General features: G+C 39.5%; 1 protein-coding gene across 2 annotated transcripts in view; it reads left to right on the top strand.

Annotated features, from left to right (window-relative positions):
* DNAL1 (dynein axonemal light chain 1) overlaps positions 1-12,716 on the top strand; it is a 41,235-nt gene that overhangs the window by 22,953 nt on the left and 5,566 nt on the right. For both annotated transcript variants that reach the window (XM_034992265.1, XM_034992264.1), the window contains exons 6-7: positions 6,971-7,097; positions 8,385-8,525. In XM_034992265.1, coding sequence (XP_034848156.1) covers positions 6,971-7,097; positions 8,385-8,525 — 268 coding nt within the window. The remainder of the gene's footprint in view (positions 1-6,970; positions 7,098-8,384; positions 8,526-12,716) is intronic.

The raw sequence follows: 12,716 nt of genomic DNA, 5'->3' as shown, positions 1-12,716 counted from the left end.
CTTGTCCCAGCTATTCTATATCTAGGAGTTTTTCATACTTACATACATGAACAAAGATGTTGGACCAAATATGTTACACACACACAAATATTTCTGGTGATAGCTGTTGCCTCTGCAGAAAGGAAGAGTTGTGGGGTGCGAAACACTTTTCTTTTTATGCTTATTTGTACTGTGTGGGGTTTTTTGTTTGTTTGTTTGTTGTTATCTTGTATGTTATTCTTTACCCAAAAAGAAACAAACAGATGATTCCCCCTAAAATACAAGGAAAATATTTGTTTACCCATGTTTATAGCAGCATTATTCACAGTAACCAAAAGATGGAAGCAACCCAAGTGTACCTCTATGGATGAACAGATAAACAAAAAAGAAAATGATGGAAGAGTGGCGGAGGGTAGGAGGGAAGAAGAGGGAAGGGGTGGAGGACTTGCCAAGATAGTCAAATCTAGGAAATCTGATTGCAGATTCCACACTTCAATTTAATGCAAACAGTTTTCAGATTTTTTTTTTCAGATTTTATTTTTAAGTACTCCCTACACCCAACCAAGGGGCTCAAACTCCCAACCCTGAGATCAAGAGCCACATGCCCCTCTGACTGAGCCAGCCAGGGAACCCAGTTTTCAGGATTATTAAATGTATTTTTCTTAGTTTGTCCCTTGTCTTTTTACTTTTTTTGTAGTTGCCAAATGGAATTTTAAAATTTGTCAAATTTGGGGTGCCTGCGTGGCTCAGTCATTAAGCATCTGCCTTCGGCTCAGGTCATGATCCCAGGGTCCTGGATTGAGCCCTGCATCAGGCTCCCTGCTCCGCAGGGAGCCTGCTTCTCCCTCTCCCACTCCCCATGCTTGTGTTCCTGCTCTCACTATCCCTCTCTGTCAAATAAATAAATAAAATCTTAAAAAAAAAATTTTGTCAAATTTATTTGTCAAACTTTATGACTTCTATGTTTTGTATCTTATATAGAAGGTCTTTACTTCTAGATATAGTGTTATATTTTCTTCTAGTACTTCTGTAGTTTTTTGGTTTTTTTTTTTTTAAGATTTTATTTTTTTTTTATTTGAGAGAGAGAGAGAGCACATGAGAGGGGGGAGGGTCAGAGGGAGAAGCAGATTCCCCGCTGAGCGGGCAACCCGATGTGGGACTCCATCCCGGGACTCCAGGATCATGACCTGAGCCGAAGGCAGTCGCTTAACCAACTGAGCCACCCAGGCGCCCCTAAGTGTAAATTTTTAAAGTTTATATCTTTAATCCATCTGGAGTTTATTTTTATATGTTGTATGAGGCAGGTATCAAACCTTATTTTTTTTCCTTCAAATGGTTAACCATATGTTGAAAAATCTCCTTTGCCCACTGTAAATGCCTCCTACTAAACTCTGTGTATGCATGGGTGGGTTCCTGGATGGCCAGGTTTCTTTCTATTTGTTGTTTTACTTACATATTCCAGCTCCAATATCATGCTGCTTTAATTTTCTTTAGCTTTATAATATGTTTTGATACCTATTTGGATAAGTCCTCTTTCTTTGTTCAAAATGTTTGTTGGCTTTTCTTAGACATTTACTCTTCGAGAGGAACTTGAAAATCAGTTTATCAAGTTCACAAAAATAAATTCCCTTTGGAAGCCTTAGAATTACATTGAATTTATAGATTGATTTGGAGAAAATTGGTATCTTTATAATAATGAGACTTTCCTCATAGGCAGATTTATTTAGATTTTTTTTTCTTTCAGTAGAATTTTAGTTTTAATTCGTATAAGGCCTGTACACTTCTTACAAAAATGTATTCCCAGGTAATTTATATTTTTTGTTGCTCGATGAATGAGGTAATTTCTCTCTATTCACTTCCTGTTTATAATATAAAAGCTATTTGTTTTGTATATTTATAATCAATTGCCTACGAGCAGTTCTTAACTGTTTATGAATCAGATCTTAAAAACTTTTTTTTTTAAAGATTTTATTTATTTATTTGACAGAGAGAGCGAGAGAGGGAACACAAGCAGGGGGAGTGGGAGAGGGAGAAGCAGACTCCCGGTTGAGCAGGGAGCCCAACGTGGGGCTCAATCCCAGGACCCCAGGATCACGACCTGAGCCGAAAGCAGACGCTTAATGACTGAGCCACCCAGGCGCCCCTCTTTTTTTTTTTTTTTTAAAGATTTTATTTATTTATTTGACAGAGCACAGCGAGAGAGGGAACACAAGCAGGGGGAGTGAGAGAGGGAGAAGCAAGCTTCCTGCAGAGCAGGGAGCCCAATGTCGGGCTCGATCCCAGGACCCTGGGATCATGACCTGAGCGGAAAGCAGACGTTTAACGACTGAGCCACCCAGGCGCCCCCCAGATCTTCCTAAAGACTTCTAAGCAACATTATGTTATCTGAATTCATTACTTTATATAAAAAGCAAACAATAATAATCATCATCATTTTATGTGGTCCAAAATGGAGGTTTTACAGCACTTCATTAAGCCCTTCCCATTCCTATAACTTCCAATGTAATACTATTTACGGAACAGACATTTTTTTGTTTTCAGTACATAGTGGTTTGTTGACCTCAAAGAATCATAAACTTTAATAGCTGAAAGGGATCTTAGAGAACTTCTTGTCCAACCTCCTCATTTCTTTTCCTTTTTTTTATTGTGGCAAAATACACATAACATAAAATTTACCATGGTAACCATTTTTAAGTGTACAGTTCAATGGTATTAAGCATATTTGTATTATTGTGCAACCATCAATGCTATCCGTCTCCGGAACTCTTTTCAGCTGGTAAAACTGCACCTCTGTACCCATTGAACAATAATTTCCTTGTCCCTTCCCCTCAGTTCTAAAACCCCCATTCTACTTTCTGTCTCTATGAATGTGACTACTATACGTACCTCATGTAAATGGAATCATACAGTATTTGTCTTCATGTGACTGGCTTATTTCACTTAGCATAATGTCCTCAAGGTTCATTTTGTTGTAGTGTGTATCAGAATTTATTTCCATTTTAAGGATGAATAATATTCTATTGTATGTATATACCATATTTTGTTTTGTTTATTCATTCATCCACCAATGGATGCTTCCACCTTTTGACTATTGTAAATAATGCTGCTGTGAGCATTGGTATCCAAATATCTCTTCAAAACTCTGCTTATTCTTTTGGGTGTATGCTTAGAATTGGGAATGCCAGGATGCTTGCATGGCTCAGTTCATTAAATAGCTGCCTTCTGCTCAGGTCATGATCCCAGGGTCCTGGGATTGAGTCCCGCATTGGGTTCCTTGCTTAGCAGGGAGCCTGCTTTTCCCTCTGCCTGCCAGTCCCCCTGTTTGTGCTCTCTCTCTTTCTGTCAAATAAATAAATAAAATCTTAGGGCGCCTGGGTGGCTCAGTTGGTTAAGCGACTGCCTTCGGCTCAGGTCATGATCCTGGAGTCCCAGGATCGAGTCCCTCATCGGGCTCCCTGCTCTGCAGGGAGTCTGCTTCTCCCTCTGACCCTCCCCCCCTCATGCTCTCTTTCTCTATCTCATTCTCTCTCAAATAAATAAAATCTTTAAAAATTTTTTTTTAAATAAAATCTTTAAAAAAAAAGTGGGAATGCTGGATCATATTTTTTAATTTTTGGAGGAACCACCAAACTGTTCTGTAGTAGCTGTACCATTTTACGTTCCCACCAGTAGTGCACAAGGGTTCCAATTTCTTCATATACTTGCCAACACTTGTTATTTTCCATTTGCTTGATAGTAGCCATCCTAATGAGTGTGAAATGGTATCTCAATATGCCAACCTCCTCATTTTACAGAGTAAGAAACTAGGAGGAGGAATGATTTGTTTGCATGCAGAAGCAGACCAGTTTGCTAAATACCTGTTTACTCCATGTCCAGTTCTCCAAAGAGCCAGTGTATTTAATGACAGATTCCACTGAACTGATTTACACAAACTTAGCCAGGTTTACTAGTTGATAGTCACCAGATTGCTTCACCAAATCTTATCACTGTTACCTCCTTACAAATATATAGAAAATTATGTTGCTTGGAATGGTTTCAACACCTTTAAAATTTTTCTTTAAGGTTTAATTTAGTCTTAATATACAGCTGTTTCATCTCAACTGTTGTTTTTGTCAGTCCATCTTTGTAGAATTCAGTTTCATAATTTAGACACTAATCACTTCTCAAATGATTAGAACGCATAAAAATAGTAATCTAATTGAGCTGGTTAGTAAATCCTTACATTTACAGAAGTATAATAGACAGTGGAATAGATTGAAAATATATTGAAAAAACTATGCTCTGGGCATCCAAAATCTATACATTAGTAAGTCAGTATACATAGGAAATTCTCATTCCACAAAGTCATATTGCCAAGCAAAGTCCCCAAGTGCACTGCAATTTGGTAATGGCAAAACAGTTACATCCAAATGGCTGAAAACTAAACTAAAACTAAATTAGTACTTGAATAAAACATCACAGACATCGTCAAAAGTTACCCTGTCTAAAGGAATTTATAACATATCTTTTTTTTTTAAGATTTTCTTTTCTTTTTTTTTTTTTTTTAAAGATTTTATTTATTTATTTGTGAGAGAGAGTGAGAGACAGAGAGCACGAGAGGGAGGAGGGTCAGAGGGAGAAGCAGACTCCCCGCCGAGCAGGGAGCCCAATGCAGGACTCCAGGATCATGACCTGAGCCGAAGGCAGTCGCTTAACCGACTGAGCCACCCAGGCGCCCAAGATTTTATTTCTTTATTTGACAGAGAGCACAAGCAGGGGGAGAGGCAGAGGGAGAAGCAGACTCCCCGCTGAGCAGGGAGCCCAACATGGGGCTCGATCCCAGGACCCTGGAATCATGACCTGAGCCAAAGGCAGCCGCTTAACTGAGCCACCCAGGCGCCCCAATTTATATCATATCTTATCCTATCTAAAATGAATTGCTGGGGCGCCTGGGTGGCTCAGTCGTTAAGCATCTGCCTTCGGCTCAGGTCATGATCCCAGGGTCCTGGGATCGAGCCCCCCGTCAGGCTCCCTGCTCCGCCGAAGGCCTGCTTCTCCCTCTCCCAGTCCCCCTGCTTGTGTTCCTTCTCTCGTTGTGTCTCTCTCTGTCAAATAAATAAATAAAATCTTAAAAAAAAATAAAACAAATTGCTATAATTTATAAGTGAACAGTTTTTCAGTAAATCAGTGAACAAGTAAATTCAGCAAATTGGTTCTTTGGAGAATTGATCAAATTGGCTATGTGAAATTGACCGAGAGTCCTCACGTGCACAGGTAAAACAAAACTAAAACAAACCTAAGCGGCAGAACCCAGAATTGAGCCTAAATCTTCTAATCCATATTTAGTCAGTATTTTTCCTGCTACCTCATACTTTCTAAATTGGCAACATGAGATGATTAGGGATGCATTGAGATGAAAATGTATGCAAAACAGCTTAAATTGTTTGAAGACTGATTCCCCTCTTCTGAAAGGTAGGATATATTAATTAGGTCCTTTGGTAGAAGATATCAGAATACTACTAGATGAGGGGGTTTGCTTAAATCACAAAGTTCTGAAATATGAGTGCCAGGATAGACTGATTTAAACTTTTTTTTTTTTTTTTTACTTTGAATTGTGTTTCTTCTCAACTCCGAAAGTTGAAACTATGATGAATTGTGGGAGTTGGGATGGCACACAGACTAATTCAGGCCACTCCCTTCTCGGCTTCCCCCTGGTTCCACCAGTATGGAAAATCTTTATCCAGGATACACTTATTTTCTCTGCGGTCTTTGAAGGGAAAGTGACCAGGACATAGACCTAGGCCCCACATTCTAGACGTTACCATGTGGATGTAGGTAAATTCTTTTGGGATAGGAGGAAATTGAGCATGTAATTGTTCCTGCCTAGAACTTTTTTTGGGGGGGGGACAGGCAAAGGGGGAGGGAGAGAAAGAATCCCAAGCAGGCTTCATGCCCAGCGCAGAACCTGATGCGTGACTTGATCTCACAACCCTGAGATCATGACCTGAGCTGAAATCAAGAGTCGGGCACTTAACTGACTGAGCCACCCAGGTGCCCCTCATTTCTTTTTTTTAAATTTTATTTATTTATTTGACAGATAGAGAGCACAAGTAGGCAGAGAAGCAGTTAGAGGGAGAGGGAGAAGCAGGCTCTCCGCCAAGCAGGGAGCCCGACGTGGGGCTCAATCCCAGGACCCTGGGATCATGATCCGAGCCAAAGGCAGCTGCTTAACCAACTGAGCCACCCAGGCGCCCCCCTCATTTCTTTTTTATAAAGAAAATAATCATTACATTTTGTCTTATGTCTATAAAAGAAGGAAAAGTCTTTGTACCACATTGATTATATCTAGCATTTAAGAGCCAGCATGATCTTTATACTGTAATGGAAAGACTGTGGGTTTTAAACTGAATTTTATACATCAAAAAAATAAGAGGAATTGATGGATAGATAGTGGATGGATAGATGGACAGATATGTGATAGGAAAAGAATAGTAAAATGTTAATGGTAGAATCTGGGTAGTAGATACATAGATATTTGCTATAAGATTCTTTCAACTTTTTGTGTATGAAAGTTTCTGTAGTAAATATTGAAACAAAAACCCTGAAATTTAGACCTAGCTCTATTATTTGATAGCATTGTGATCTTAGAAAATGCCTTTAATCTCTATAATGGAAATCAAATAAGCTACTTTGCCTATCTTAAATATTATAAGGATCAAATCATATAATACAGGGAAATAATTTGAAATCTATATAATTCAATAAAAATGATAAAATAGTGCTATTATTTCCCCTTTTGGTGATTTCAGTAGCTATTCTTAGTTCATATCAGTTTGAAGAGAGGAAGAAAATGTTGTACTTGCCTTAATGAGAAAAAACTCCCACATAGCCTCAGCCCCCCTGCCAACGGACAGGTGGGTTTCAGTTCTCTCTGAAGACCATTGTCTTTATGTTTATAAGAAAGGGGACAGAGGAAAATAAGCTTGTAAACCAAAATGGCTTTCTTTTTCAGGAAGCAGTAGGGGACACATTAGAAGAACTGTGGATTTCCTACAATTTTATTGAGAAGTTGAAAGGGATCCATGTAATGAAGAAATTGAAGATTCTCTACATGTCTAATAACCTAGTGAAAGACTGGGGTAAGCTGAAGCTGGCTCTTTGCTAACCTTCTACCTCCTGTTTATAGAAAATAGCCCAACAGAGAACAAGATGCAAAATGGGGACATTTCTTTCTAAGCACACAGGGAAATAGCTATAGGAGTTCCTATCTTTCAGCTGAATGCTTGAAATTTACATTTAAATATTTACTTAAAATGATTATATTGAATAGATCCTGGTCCTCTTCATCATGGAAAAAAATTAAATTATAGTCCAAAGGCTGAATGGAATCAGTTTAAATTTAATAATTCTTGGATGGAATATGTATTTGCCATCTATATGACTTTGTTTTTTTATAGTACATTATTCATTGAGCATTTACCAAAGCCCTATTAAGTGTTACGAGCTATGCCAGGCTCTTGAGATACATAGTTGAATAGTACACTGTCCATGCCTTCAAGGAATTCACAACTTAGGGGGAAAGAGTAGTTTATAAACTGTGTAATGAGTTCTTCAGTAGGTGTGTGAATGTGTTGCTTTGAGAATTCAAAGATGAGGGATGTGTGGGTGGCTTGGTCAGTTAGGTGTTGGATTCTTGGTTTCAGCTCGGGGTTGTGAGATCAAGCCCTGCAGGCTCTGTGCTCAGTGGGGAGTCTGTTTAAGACTGTCTCCCTCTCCCTCTGCCCCTCCACCCTGCTCTCTCTCTCTCTAAAATAAATAAATAAATCTTAAAAAAAAAAATTCAAAGATGAGGGGCACCTGGGTGGCTCAGCTGGTTAAGCTTCCGACTCTTGATTTCAGCTCAGGTCATGATCTCGGGGTCGTGGGATTGAGCCCCACATCAGGCTCCGTGCTCAGTGTAGAGTCTGCTTGAGATTCGGTGTCTCCCTCTCCCTCTGACCCCTACCCCATGCTGACTCTCTCTCTCAAATAAATAAATCTTCTTTTAAATAAAGAATTCGAAGATGAGGGAATGGTTGGAGACAAATTTGATTTAACCCATACTGATGCAATACAGCATAGAGAAGACCTGTCGCTGGAGATGATATGTTGTTCTTTGTGATTCTGAACCTCATCTCCTTTTCTTATCCCGTCCTTAGGCTAGCATAAAGGTAGAAGAGGTATGTCTTCTTTTTCCTTCCCTTTCCATAATGTCTTCAGAGAATGACTTCATATGGTATAATTTCCCTTACTTTCTTCAAAATCTTAAACAACAAATTGTTCTGAATAGTCACAAACTGAGGGCTAGTGATACTGGAGTTCAATCCCCAAAATCATAACAGGAGAATTTTCCATTTTATTATAGAATGTATTCTTTGTACTTGTAGCTGAATTTGTGAAGCTGGCAGAATTGCCGTGCCTGGAAGACCTGGTGTTTGTAGGCAATCCCTTGGAAGAGAAACATTCTGCTGACGGGAACTGGATTGAAGAGGCGACCAAGAGAGTCCCCAAACTGAAAAAGCTGGATGGTGAGTGATTCTGGACTAGCTTGGGGCAATGCTTTCTAGGCATAAGGATTGAATTTGTGACATGGAATCATGAAAAGGAGCAAAACTAAGAAAGAAATAGGTTGTCTCTAATCTCCAAAGCCATTTCATTCCATAGGAAATTTTAGAGTCTAGGTGAGATGAAAACCTCCTAGGATACTTAGACTGGTATAAGATCATCCCTTGACCAAAAATTTTTAAGAAAGCCAGGCTTGTTCTCAAGTCACAAAGGTATTATTTTGCAGAATAATTAGACATAAATGGTAAGCAGTTGCTTTTTCACAACTGGATAAAAATTGTAGTTTTCTCTCTACCCCTACCCTCTAATTTTAGTTAACCAATATTTAAGATAGGTGTCAATGTCAGTAGATATCCCTGACTGACTGGGTTCAAGTTCTAGTTCTACCACTTAATAGCTTTTTTGTCATTTTGCTAGTTAATTAATTTCACCAAGCCTTGTTCTTTTGTAATCTAAAAACTGAAAATGATAATAGTCCCAGACTTCTCTGGATCTTACCTCCTCCCAGGAAGCCAGGCCAGGATCCCAACTGTTCCAGAACCCACAGACTTCTCTCTTTTCTGCCAGCCCAGGGAAATAACCTTTCTAATCTGAAGAGAATCACTATCCCCCTCCCTCTTTTCCACATTTTTCTGTATCTTCTCACAAACTGTCTTCCAGTGATCTTCTTAGGCTTTTCAAAGACAAAATCCAGTAAGTCTGATGGTCTTTCTCTACTTTCCACATTGCCCCTGAAGCAGTGATCCAGAACTGACTAGGCTACCTGATTGAATGGAGGGAAAGGAAATACTTAGAAGAAACAAATAAGTAATATCCACCAAATATTTGCCCTACTGTCTTCAGCACCATACTCATACTGATAGTCACATCCAAAACAAAAGGATCTAGTTGTCTATGGTGGAGGCCTCCATGTCCCTCAGCCCTTCTCTTCTCTCTTTACCACCCTGCTGCCTTGTCATTCTACCTTTCCTATATTCTTTGTCTCCCCATTGCTCCCTTACTACCTCTTTCAAAGCCTCAGTATACAACCCTTTTATCCACCCCAGCTTACTGCAGTGGTTGTTCTTAAATGGGACTGCACCCCTGTGAAGATATTGGATATTTTAGAATCTCTGGGGAGAGAGTGAAGAGGTCTCTATAGTTTGAAAAAGTTTCACAGGTGATTCCAATATGCCTCCCTGGAAGATATGTGCTCATCTGTCCTCTAATTGAGAATTATTGATGTGAAAAGCTCTTACCCATCTATTTTCCTACACCAAAAAATGTTAACAGCTTGATTGAAGTTTAATTGACACACAGTTAACTGCACATATTTAAAGTGTATAATTTGGTATGTTTTGATATACATATACACCTCTGAAACCATCGCCACAGTTAAGATAGTGAATATATGATGGTGACTATAGTTAACAATACTGTCTTACAGCAACTAGAAAGTTGCTTAGACAGTGGATCTTTTTTTTTTTTTAAAGATTTTATTTATTTATTTGAGAGAGAGAATGAGACAGAGAGAGAGAGCATGAGAGGGGGGAGGATCAGAGGGAGAAGCAGACTCCCTGCTGAGCAGGGAGCCCGATTCGGGACTCGATCCCGGGACTCCAGGATCATGACCTGAGCCGAAGGCAGTCGCTTAACCAACTGAGCCACCCAGGCGCCCCTAGACAGTGGATCTTAAAAGTTACCACCACACACACACACACACACACACACACACACACACACACAGAGAAGTAACTATGTAAGGTGATGAATGTATTACCTAACATTGTGGTAATCATTCCATAATATATATCAAATTATCATGTTCATACCTTAAATGTACACAATGCTATCTCAATCATATCTCAATAAAGCTGGGGGAAAAGGGGAATAAACATATGCATCACCCTCAAAAGTATCCTTGTGCCTCTTTGTAATCCCTCTCTCCTGGTCCTTGCATCATCCCTCCCAGAGCAATCACTGATTGCTTTCTGCCTCTATAGATTAATTTGAATTTTCTAAAGTTTTATATCAGTGGAATCATGCAGAATGTTCTTTTCTTTTTTTTCTGGATGCATAGGGGTAAAATGACAGACTATAGATTATCTCTTGTGGAGAGGTACAGGAATAATTGGGAAGAGGCAAACGGGTTTCTAAGATGCTGGTAATATTCTATTTCCTAAATTGGTAGGGGGTATACAATCATTGGCTTTATTACTCATTAAATTATTTATATTATATTTGTATGAATGAATATTTCACAATTAAAAAATAAAATAGAAAAAAGCGGGTAAGGACATTAGAGTCTTGGACTTCAGCTTTTTTATGTTCAACTTTGGTTGGATTCTAGAAACCATTTGAAGTCATTTGTCTTCTTTCAGGATTGCATACAGGAAGTAAAACTCTTCCCTTAAACATGGAACAGAACCCCTCAAGTAGACCCTGAGTAGACCAAGCCACATTATAGCCTTTTGGACCAAGTGCTGACCTCAGGGCAATCTAAACAGCCCCTACGATAACCAGCTTGGTCTATGGGATAGACCAGAACAGAGACAGCTACAGCTGCTAACTTGCCTACTTTTGCTCCTCTTCTGTTGCTTATAAGCAAAACTAGGGAATCTTAAAAAGCTAAAATGAAAAAGATAATGCCAAATATTAGTGGGATGTGGAGAACTAGAACTCTCAGACCTTGCCAAATGGTAATGTAACTTGGTATAACCACTTTAGAAAACTGGCATTATCTATAAAAGCTCTACATACATATCCATTATGACCCAGCACTTTTTCTCCTAGCTATATACCCAAAAGAAAAGGATATATATGTTTACCAAATGACGTGTATGAGAATGTTCATAGCAGCACTAATTTAATAGCTATGAATTGGAAACAACCCAAATGCCCATCAACAATAGAACAAATTATGACATATTCATATAATGTAATATTAAACAGCAATGAGAGGGACGCCTGGGTGGCTCAGATGGTTAAGCATCTGCCTTCGGCTCAGGTCACGATCCCAGGGTCCTGGGATCGAGTCCCGCATCGGGCTCCCTGCTAGGCGGGGAGCCTGCTTCTCCCTCTGCCGCTGCCTCTCTCTCTCTCTCTCTCTGACTCTCATGAATAAATAAATTAAAAAAAAAATTTTTAGGGGCGCCTGGGTGGCTCAGTTGGTTAAGCGACTGCCTTCGGCTCAGGTCATGATCCTGGAGTCCCGGGATCGAGTCCCGCATCGGGCTCCCTGCTCGGCAGGGAGTCTGCTTCTCCCTCTGACCCTCCTCCCTCTCATGCTCTCTGTCTCTCATTCTCTCTGTCTCAAATAAATAAATAAAATCTTAAAAAAAAAAAAAAAAATTTTAAACAGCAATGAGAATGAGTGAACTACAAATTTCACACAATATAGATGGATCATGCAAACATAATGTTGAGCAACAGAAGCCAGACACAGAGTGTATGTTATACCATCTCGTTCATATCAATTTCAAAAACAGGCAAAATAACCTACGTTGTTAGACATCAGGATAGAATATGCCTTTTGTGGGGGGATAGTGACTGGAAGGGGGCCTGAGGAAGTTTTGGGGGTTCTAATAATGTTCTCTACCTATTCTGGTGCTGGTTACCAGATGTGTTCACTTTGTGTTTATTTATCGATCTGTACACTTACATAATTTGTGTGTTTTGTATGTTATACTCTAATAACACATTCACTCTCCCCCTGTGAAAAGATGCTGCGGGGAGTACAGAGAGATGAAGCTCTGCTCGCTACCATAAAGAACATAAATGTTCATTAAGGAAGGATCACAGAGGAAGAGGCACTAGAGTTGGTTCCTTATTAAGGGTGGGGTTTAGATGGAAGGAGAGTTGTTGTGGGAGGACATTCCAAAATGGAGGAACTCTGTTGAACAAGGGTCCAGAGGTAGGCATGTGCAAGGTGAGTTTGGGAGACAGTGAATTGATCAGTTTAGCTGGTGAAGAAGGTGCATGACTGAGGAGTTAAGACAGAACAGTGGATTGGGGTCAAATTGTGGGCAGGCTTCAAATGCCAGTGCTCAGAAATGGGTGGCCCTTGGCCCAGTGACAGCCTGCAGATGTGTTTTGTTTTTTGTGCTTTGGTTCTTTTTATTTTTTCCCAAATTTGTCCCTATTGCTTAATATTTGGGAGAGTAATATAAAAATAC

The sequence above is a fragment of the Mirounga leonina genome, unplaced genomic scaffold (assembly GCF_011800145.1).
Source record: "Mirounga leonina isolate KUSES-001 unplaced genomic scaffold, KU_Mleo_1.0 Mir_82, whole genome shotgun sequence".
NCBI classification, from domain to species: Eukaryota; Metazoa; Chordata; class Mammalia; order Carnivora; family Phocidae; genus Mirounga; species Mirounga leonina.
This window is presented reverse-complemented; position numbering and strand designations above follow the sequence as displayed.